Source organism: Pteronotus mesoamericanus, unplaced genomic scaffold (assembly GCF_021234165.1).
Source record: "Pteronotus mesoamericanus isolate MK-2021 breed Mesoamerican mustached bat unplaced genomic scaffold, CSHL_Meso_final contig_1242, whole genome shotgun sequence".
In the NCBI taxonomy this organism is placed as follows: domain Eukaryota; kingdom Metazoa; phylum Chordata; class Mammalia; order Chiroptera; family Mormoopidae; genus Pteronotus; species Pteronotus mesoamericanus.
Genome location: NW_026555053.1, coordinates 553,386 through 563,120, shown reverse-complemented (window position 1 = coordinate 563,120; position 9,735 = coordinate 553,386). Strand labels below are relative to the sequence as shown.

At 60.3% G+C, this 9,735-nt stretch overlaps 1 protein-coding gene across 1 annotated transcript; it reads left to right on the top strand.

Annotated features, from left to right (window-relative positions):
* Positions 1-421: 421 nt before the first annotated feature.
* CRABP1 (cellular retinoic acid binding protein 1) lies at positions 422-6,092 on the top strand. The gene is made up of 4 exons (XM_054588609.1): positions 422-501; positions 961-1,139; positions 2,855-2,968; positions 6,042-6,092. The coding sequence occupies exons 1-4, from the start codon at positions 432-434 to the stop codon at positions 6,090-6,092; spliced, it is 414 nt and encodes a 137-aa protein (XP_054444584.1). The 5' UTR covers positions 422-431.
* The last annotated feature ends 3,643 nt before the right edge of the window (positions 6,093-9,735 follow it).

The following is a 9,735-nucleotide window of genomic DNA, read 5'->3' as shown; positions in this document are numbered from 1 at the left end:
CCACGGCCCAGCTTCCACTTATCCGCTCGTGATGAGCCATCTTGGTCCATCTAACCCTCTCCCGGCATCCACTTTAAGAAGGATGGGAGTAGAGGTGGCCGAAGTGCCCCCACGTCCAGCTGGAGCACAGCGGGTGCCAGGCCTGCACCCTGGAGACCAGGACGCCCCGGGCGCAGTAGGGGCATCGGAGCTGGGGGCTGGGCTCGGGGCCGCCAGGGGCCGCGGGGGCGGGGCCGGGGGCGGGGCTGCAGCGGGCGGGGTGGGGGGCGCTCTGCGTAGACTCGGGGCGCGCGCAGGGCGCAGAGCGCAGTCTCGCCTGTGCAGCTCAGAGTGCGCCCGCCGCCGCCGCCGCCACCGCCGCTGCCGCCGCCGCCGCCGCCGCCGCCGCCGCCTCCGCCGCCTCCACCGCCAGCGCCGCCGCCGCCACCACGATGCCCAACTTCGCCGGCACCTGGAAGATGCGCAGCAGCGAGAACTTCGATGAGCTCCTCAAGGCCCTGGGTAAGCTGGCGCGGACGGACCCCTTGGAGGTGCTGCGGTCTCCGCAGGGGGTGGGTTTCGGGGACCCATCCCCGGCAGCAGAAAGTTCCCGGGGAGATATATCCGCAGCGCACGCCGCGGAGGAGCGGGAGTGGGCCCGCGCGTCCAGCGCACGTTGGCTGGGTGCTGGGCCCCGGGCGCCTTCCCCGACGGCTCCGCCGTTACCTCGTGCTCGACAATGGTGAGGAGAGATTATTTCTGGAGTCCAAGGAGGATCAGGGGCTTTAAATTTGGGGACTCAGTTTGAAGTCGGGCCCTCCCAAGGAAAGCCACTTACGCTTTCTGAGTTTTTCATCCGGAAAATCGGAGCGAGGGCCGGGGAGAGCGCCTCCGTTTTAAGGCTCTTACGTGCAGGCAGAGGGAGTGGGAGGTGCCCCCAACCCTGGCAGCCGAGCCCGCGGCGCGCGTGCTTCCCGGCAGGTGTGAACGCCATGCTGCGGAAGGTGGCCGTGGCGGCGGCGTCCAAGCCGCACGTGGAGATCCGCCAGGACGGAGACCAGTTCTACATCAAGACATCCACCACGGTGCGCACCACCGAGATCAACTTCAAGGTCGGAGAGGGCTTTGAGGAGGAGACCGTGGATGGACGCAAGTGCAGGGTGAGCCGCAGCGCGGGGCGCCGCCCGGGGTCCCCGCGCCCCGCCCGGGGACCGCGCAGCCACGCGCGCCCGTTTGCACCCCGCCCCCCGGCCCTGCAGCCTGTGGCGCGCTTTTCTGGCAGGGCGTGTGCACGGCGGCTTCCAGAGATCTGTGCAGCCGGGCGCCCGGGGCTCGGGAGAAAGCCCCAACCTTCCCTTCCAGCCCTGTCCCTAAGCCGCCTCCCGCCGGGGCTGCTGCAGCGCGGGGCGGCGACCCCGGGTGCGGGCGGCTGGGGAGCGGGAGCGGCTGGGCTGCCAGTTTCCTGTCGCAGGTGGATCGGCACCTTTGCCGCCTGCCCTCCCTGGTTCCTTGGAGAAACGGTGGAATCCGTCCAAAAGCAAGGCGGATTCCGGCTGCGAGTGGACTGAGTGCTCTGCTCTCTCAGTCTTCAAGGGCAAGAGTTTTGTATTTCTCCGTGTGTCAGTCCCGGATGAATCCCGGCGGGGTTGGGGAGCAAGGGGCTGGACAGTCCTTTTAGAGACGGGCACGTGTGACCTCTGGGTGGCTGGTTGCTCCAGTATTTTGAGGGCGGATGGAAAAATAAGCGCTGCTTCTACCACTTCCATAAAAAGTGACATGTCTTCCTTTCCCTGGTATTGAAAAAAAGAAAGGAAGAAAAAGGAAGAAAAACTAATAACATTCCAGAGAGTGAGGAATTGTTTTCCTTTTTCCCCGAGCGGTGCCTGCGTGACGTGCTGGGTGCGGTCTCTGGGCACTGGGCTTGGGACAAGGACACAGCGAAGCAGCCCCAGGGACACGCTGACCCACACGGCAGAGTGTGGCCCCGGCCGGGGGCTCGGCCTGCAAATGACGTCCAGGCTCAGAGGCGGGGGACTCCCAGCCCTGTTACCACACTGATCGTAAAAACAGGAGCAAGACGGTGTCGTCAGAGGGCTCTGTTATGGTGGCTGCTGCCCGAGATCCTAATTCTGATAAAAACGCTGAGTCTCCCTCAACAGCCTGGAGGGTGGGGCTTTGTCCCCGCGCTGCCTGCGTGGGAGTTAAAAAGCCAGCCTGCGCTTTGCTGTCCTGGGTCCCTAGCCGCTGTCCCCCCTCCCCCGTGCCTCTCTCTGCTTTGTGCAGACACCGGGGAGGCAGCAAGAAACCCCTCCTTTTGCTTCCCTTGTGCAACAGCACGAGGACCCTTCAGACGGTGGTTTATACATTTTTTCCTAGAGGGACGTAACCTGGAAAATGGCACCTTTTTTTATCCTCGGGGCCAAAGATACTCGGGTCTACGGCAGCAGGCTGGCGTTACCCCCAAACCATGCGGGAACCAGATCTGCCTGCGGATGTGGTCGCACACACGGTGTCTTAGCCGTTGTAAAATTTTGTAGCGCCGACGGGAAGGTTCTTGCCGTTAAAATCCGAATTGCTTGAAAGGCAGTCCATAAACGAATCACTGCATGCTCTCAGTTCTATTCCCGGAGACGTAAAGTCCGCCTAGGCTTTGCTGCCTGGGTGAGTGTGTGCACACGCGTGTGATGTCCGGTACCTACGTGCGCCATAGACCCGCGGCCAGGGCGCTGCGGCGGGCCCAGTGGCGCGGCAGAGGGTCTGACAGGGACCCTGTGTTGCTCCTCTGCTCAGCGGGAACCCTGGTGCCTGTGGTCGTCGGCGCTGCCGCCGCGGCAGCAACGGCTATTAATGTCACTAATGGTTTTCCCGCCTGCAGAGTTTGGCCACTTGGGAGAATGAGAACAAGATCCACTGCACACAAACTCTCCTCGAGGGGGACGGCCCCAAAACCTACTGGACCCGCGAGCTGGCCAACGACGAGCTGATCCTGGTGAGGCCCTGACCCTGTTCCCCGGGCGATGCGCCCGCGCCCGAGTGCCGTGCCCCCTCGCCCACTCAGGGGAGAGACGTTGTTGGCCCCGGGGCCAGATGCTGGCAGAGAGCCCGACCTGTCCTGTCGGTTCAGGTCAGAAGACGTCATTGTTCAGCGGGGCAGAGCGGGGCTAGGGGGCCAGACGCAAGCTGCCGCCGCCCCCCAGACAGACCCCTCCCTGTGGCATCTTGCTCTGAGCAGCCTCCCCTCCCCAGTGCCTCCAGCTTGGGCCCCGCGAGGTCCCAGGGTTCACTTTTATCCCCTCTCTCACTCCCCATTTTTCTGCCTGGGAAAGATTTCAGAAACTCCAGCACAGCAGCTCTGGGTGCCGTAGGGAACATTTTTACCCCCCCGCCCCCCTCCCAGACTTACGAATCCCAGTGGCCTTCAGAGCCAAGCAAGTTGTGCCAACTTGGGAAGTGTCTGTGTGGAGCAGACATTCCGGCGGGGGGGCTCAGAACTGGAGATGGGGGGCTCTACCCCCAACGTGTTCACATTAAAACATCCGCCGCAGCCCTGGCTACACATAATTCCCCTGAGAAGGCAAACTTAGAGACCCCCGCAGTTTAATCGCACGCCCCTCCCCCTCTCCTGGGTGCCGGCGGGAGGGCAGGACAGCCATGTCTCGCTCCCTCTGTGTGCAGAACACACCCCACTTTCCGGCAGCCGCCTTTTGTCCCCCAGACTACAAAATGGAGAGGCTGCCGTGGGTCACCGGGAAGCGACATCCTTTGTTCTCCGCAGGCTTGCTCACACCTCCCCACTAAGACTGCCTGTCCCGCGCAGGGCCACCCTGAAATGCGAGGAAGGACTCACTGCCCGACCTGGGCGTGGCCTTCCCTTCCCAGGCTGCCAGGGGAGGGACTGGGCCAACGTCTGGTCCCCGAGGTCCCTCTCAGCCCTGCGAGGTTGCGTTTCATCTGCGCGGAGACTAAAACCGAGCTTTGTCTGTGCCTGGAGCCCAGGCTTGCGGGTCTCTCCTGTCTCGTGACGGTTTTACATGCTTTCTCCTTTCTGGAGCAAGGACAGGTTTGCTTGCAGCCTGGACAGCGCGGTTTCCGGGGATCAAATACCTCATGCGGTTGCGGGGTGGGGGACCACTGGAGACACGGATATTTAGGAAAAAAGGACCTGTATAGTTCACGGGTGCCAGAGTCAGCAAAGAGGGAGACGGTTCTAGAACTTGCCACGTGGCTGAGGCTCAGGAGGCTCAGTGTGTGAGCCTGTGAGAAGCGAACCTGATGAAGCCTGGGGGTGGTACCAGAGCAGCCAGAGAGCCAGGCCCGGCTCTGCCGGGGGGCCGCGCCATCTGCCCCGCTCAGCAGAGGTGCACACGCCTCCAAGGGAGCGTCGATTCCCGGAGTTCGGGGTAGGAAATGTGGGCTTTTGCGTCAAGGGCTACTCTCCCTAACACATCCAAATGCAGGGAGATGCTAGCTCGCGTAATACGGGGCACATCAATCCTAGTGATGTTGAAGTAACTGTCGCTGGGCCAGCGGCACCTTGCTCCCAAAAGAAGCTCTAGGTTGCCTTCTTTTGAAAACCACGTTGGAACATTCTACTGTTTCTCTTGGGAGCCTCTTGGTACGGTTTCCAGGCGGGGAAGCCCATTTCCAATGTGATTGGAACGTGGCGTTTTCTCCTTGCGTCCTGAAGCCATTTGCTGGCCTGGGGGAGGTGTCAGCTCCTGTTCTTTATGCCCAGGTAGAGTCCAGTCCCCAAACGCGGGCATTCGGTGACAATCCACGGCCATAGAGCTCGGAGAGTTTTGGTTCTGGGAGGTGAACATTGGTGGGAACTTCCGCCCCGGCTCCCGGGCACACTTTCCCTGCTAATGGAGGCATGACTGGGCAGGATAGAGAGGTGTCCAAAGCAGGTACCGCTGTGCCTGTGTGACCAGGAGCCCCCTCCTTAGAAGGGAAGCCATGATGAGGATGCGCTTCCTTAGTCACTGCTGATGACTCGCGTGTCCCTGAAACACATGTGTTAGGATGCATCCTAGCACGTGCTCTGTAAGAGCATCTTGCCACCAACCCAGGGACCTGAGCGAGGACCTGAGGGTCCAAGCACACCCAGGGCTTCTAACCTCGCTGGAGCCTCAGACCCCAGCGAGGATCTGAAAGGTAAGGACCTTCCCGCAGGAAAGCACCCTTCTGCACCCAGACACCCATGCTGGGGCCACAGCCCAGCGAAGCCCTGTTTTTTGGCTCTGATTTTTAAAATGCGCTTTGTTTCCCTGTTCCACTCACTGCCTGTGAGTAACTGCCAGTCGGGGAGAGTCGACGCGGCTGACTCATGGGCAACGTGACTTCAGGGGCCAGAAGAAAGCCGTCCCCCGGATGCGCCATGGCTTACGTCCTCCCCACAGCAAACCCACACACAAAGAGCCGCGGGTTTTAGCTGGAAGGAGCCTTGGGGATCGTCCTGTTCAGTTCCTTCCCTCCGTCCACAAACTGTCAGGAGCAGGAGACGTGCCGGGCCCTGGTTTTGGGCTGACGCTGCGCTCTTGCAGCTGGGACTGTTTTCGAGGCTGCAGGTGACTGAGTGTTCCTGCTGCAGCCTCTCAGGCGGTCGCCCCCGCTGGACAGCTGCTTCCTGGGAGGCGCTTCTGCGCCCTCTCCTGCCCCTCCCAGCTGCTGGTCAGCCCCGAACCCCAGGCCGCCAGCTGCCCCAGGCCCTGGCTCTCTCGGAGTCTCTTGAGAAGAGACGGAGAGCTCTTCAGGAATGTCCAACACGACACTCTCCCTTTCAGTTTAATTTCAAAACCAAAGCCCGGAAACATGGATTGCTGATGTCAGCATTCACCGGTTCCAGGAGCAAAGGAAAACTGCATATAACATAATTCTATACCCCAGTTGCCTCCCTGCCAATGCAGAGCTCAAGGGAGGAAAAAAGAAAGAAAAAAAAGCCCTTAGCACTTAGCACGAGCACATGGCACAGGAAATTGGATGTCTGTTTCAAAGGGTTTTTAACGGGGCAGTAAGTAGCCTTATTAGTGATACGCTTTAAACATTTTCCTTCCCTTCTGCAGACGTTCGGCGCCGATGACGTGGTCTGCACGAGAATTTATGTCCGGGAGTGAAGGCAGCCGTCCTGCTCCTGCCTTGGGGGTGCGATGCATGTCCCCCCAAGGAACGTCTTAGGTCTGCGGTGCCAGTGGACGTCCCCTCCCCCGCTGTCTGCATTAGGAGCCCCGTTTCCCCACTCCCGCGTGGTAGCGCTTCCCCGAGCCCTCCGGGCCGTGTCCCTGGCTCCCTAGTTTGGCATCTGCACGGTTTCATCATTAAACTGGTTGGCACACCGCAAGGCGTCTCCCTTCTTTGCACGGTCTCTCTGCTTCCACTCTGGGCGGGGAGCCGGCTGTCCTGCCCCCGGCCCTCGCTGGCCAGAGCCTGCGGCCCCGGGGCTGCCGGCTGGGCTCCGTCCTCTGCGTCCGAGCGCCTGTAGGGCTCGCTGTGTGGTTTGTTCCTTGACTCCATTGGTATGTGGGTGGTTCCCAGCAGGAAAGCAGGGGGCACATTGAAAAGGGTTAAGTGACAGGAGCTCAGAATGAAGGGACTAAGCACATGGACAGGAGCAAGAGAGCCCACAAGCATGGGAGGCACGTAGGGACAAGGGGCAGTGGAGCTGTTATCCCGTAGCCCCCGGCCCGGCCTGAAGACAAGGGTCGGAGGCGTCGCCAGCCCCAAGGAGCTGCAGCCTGCGATACAGCCCCCCGGGCCAGGCCGCAGTGCTCACGGGCGGGTGGTGGGTGGCGCCTCTTTGGCTTTGGCTGGAACTGGGGGGCTACAGGGCCTGACCTCCCGCCTTTCAGTCTCTGATCCACCTACTGTGCCCACTGGCCAAGCCCAGCTGGACCGTGGAGGGCAGGGGAGCGTGTGGGGAGCGTGGGGGCATGAGGGTGCCGTCCACAGAGTCACCCTCCAGGGCACGGCCGGGCAGAGAGCGGGTCTGAGCACACAAACGGACAGTGAGCCACAGCTGCGAACTTTTACTTTTGAAAAATAGGAGATCGCACATAAAAACCTGGGTTTCTTCTTTCAAGACAAATTGGGGCACTCTGGTGTCCCTGGCCCTGCATTTGCCTGGGAACAACCGGCCTGGCAGTGTCCCCCTCGCATGCGGAGCGGCACCCCCTGCCTCCCCGTGGGGAGTGCCCCACCCGCACCTAAGTGCCTACCTGGCTGCTTGGGCATCTCTCCTGGCACGTGGGTTGCCGGCCAAGCCCGGCCAGAGTCGCGGACCAGCAGTGTTCTGACGGCGCACCCCGCATCCGACACGCAGCGTCTGGGGCAGACAGCGGGCGCTGCAGGCATTGCCGGATGGCTTCGTGGCAGAAGGGGGCCGGGGTTGGTGTCCGGAACCCATGGTTCCCTCGCTCACAGCATGGGCTGCAGCCTGGTTCCCTTGAAACCTGCTTCTTCATTTTCCAGGAAAAGAAAAAGGCGGTTTCCTCATTCCCTCTTGGAATACCTCCCCTGGGACACTAGGGTGCCACGGAACCCGGTCTGGGGCTGGCTGTTATAATGTGTGTACATGTGTTACATATGGTATAGGATAGAAACGTGGATGTGGGCTGAAAACATACACTGTAGATAATCTTGCGAAAACACTGCTCTAAACGTCTTACTCCCCCGCCCAGCAGTCCCCACGGTTTCCAGCAGAAAGGTCGGGCTGTGGCCTGGGATTCAACCCTCCAGACGCGGCCTCAGCAGGGGTGTCAGAAAGCAGGGCCGCGGGTGTCGGTCAGACCTGGCTTCACCTCCCGGCCGCACCTTTACGGAGGAACCTCAAAAACGTTGCTCTAAGTGGGACAAGCCAGCCTCGGAGGACCGCACACTGCACGCTGCCGTTTACACGGAATGTCCCGATAAGACAAACCCACACACGGGAAGGACACCCGTGGGGCTGCCGGAGGCTGGGGGCGCCGGGGGGCGGGGGGGAAGCGGGAGGGGCTGGAGCTGGGCTTCTCCTGGGGCGACGAAAGGCTCTAAAATTGGTGGGGTGACGGTCGCACGACTCTTTAAATGCACGAGAAACCCCGGAGTTGTACGTGTTACACGGGTGACTCGTACACGGCGTGAGTTATATTTTAAAAAGCAGTTTCGGGGGGAACATTTGAGATCTTGCTTCCCAGCGTATGTCATCAGTTCGGCTCAAATAAACTCTTACAAAAAATCCAAAGAATAATAAAGCTGTTTTTCTTTCATGAAAGAATGTGCTGACCGTCCGGTGGTGGGGAACACTGGGGAGCCCCCAGGACTGGGGGCCGAGTGGCAGGACTGGGCCTCGGGGCGGCTCTGACCCAGGACCTGGACGCTCTCCCCCCTCCCCTTGCTGCGTTCTCATTCCTCAGGCAGCTGGTTTCGGTCAGGTGACCACTTCGGGACCAACCGCCGCCGGTGAGGGCACCATGATTGGCAGGGCCTGAGTCACGTGACCCGTCCTGGGCCAGGGCCAGAACCTGCTAATCTGCGAGTTCCCCTTCACCTCGTTTGGTTTTTTATAGTCTATTTGTTGCAGAAAAGTTTCCCGGTCCAGGTTTTGACGATGACATGTCCATCGTGTTCTCGGTCCCCTGTATTTCTGCTAAGGTGGCAGTGAGACCTTGAAGCTCACCTGACGTGATGTGTCGGGCGGGAACATTGCAGAGGTGCTGGGCCGCCCGTCCCTGGGAGGCCTCTGTCCGACTGCCCCTTCTGGGGGGTGTTTGCCATCGCCGGCTCGCACTGCTGGGCTGCGGCCTGCTGGAGGCGGAAGCGGCCGTGTTCTCCCATCCCATCCTTTATGGGCTGGGACGCCCCCATGAAAACACACTCTCCTCATCTCCTAGGTGGTCGGCCCAGCGTGCAGCGCACATGGGAAAGGCAGGAGAAATCTTTGCTTCCTCCCCTGTAGTTACTAGTTCTGAAGCGATGACCTGGGGGTCTTGGCATCCTTCACAAAGGACCAACGCATTTTTGTGGGGTTTTTGGGGTTTTATGTGTTGTCCCTTTTTTTCTTTTTTGATTGTCCCTATGAATTTGTGGATGGAAATGTATTTGATGTGTTTTAATTCATTGCAGTTATTATCCTTATGGATGTTGGAAGCGGCCCATCCTTGGCCAGGGGGGAGCCTCCTTAAACGGGCTCTTGCGTCTTTTGGGAAGACGCTCGTTGTCTTTGAAACCTCCTTGCCGTGTGGCAGGACCAGCCGCTCCGGGCTCATTCTGCGCGTTTCCTGCTCCAGCCCAGGAATCAGCCATTTCCCCAGAGGGGCCCAGTCCTTTTCGGAGCCCATGGTATTAAGAGGCCATGCCGTGGCGGCCAGCAGAGGGTCTACTTTCGAAGCCAGACTGTTGGGACCCACGAGCCAGGTCGCAGCCGAAGTTACTCTGTAGTCCTTTGTTCCTTCTCCTTTCGCCCAAGACAACGCTGAATGACATGCAAAGGCCACCCCCACTCTGGTCTGCGAAGGATATCTCTTCTTTTTCACTCAGAAATCCGACCAGTTCCTGACCAGCCCCGCGTGGCAGGCGATGGAGGTGGAGGCAGGAACTGGGAAACTTCAGTCTGCACCTCAGGGCAAGTGCTTTGAAGAGGATGGGCCTTGATGGGCAGCGGTCTCCTCCAATCAAACCTCTTACCTCACGGGAGGCGGGCTTTGTGTTCAACTCTTGGGGAGGGAGGAAGAGGAAGCATGATTTCTGGGCAAAAAGCAAATTCTCACAAGGATTCTGCAAACA

Excerpts from the sequence above, each read along its gene's own strand:
- CRABP1 (XM_054588609.1), top strand. The coding sequence starts at position 432 with ATGCCCAACTTCGCCGGCACCTGGAAGATGCGCAGCAGCGAGAACTTC. Across the intron at positions 502-960 it reads TGAGCTCCTCAAGGCCCTGG|GTGTGAACGCCATGCTGCGG; the intron begins GTAAGCTGGCGC and ends GCTTCCCGGCAG. Across the intron at positions 2,969-6,041 it reads CCAACGACGAGCTGATCCTG|ACGTTCGGCGCCGATGACGT; the intron begins GTGAGGCCCTGA and ends TCCCTTCTGCAG.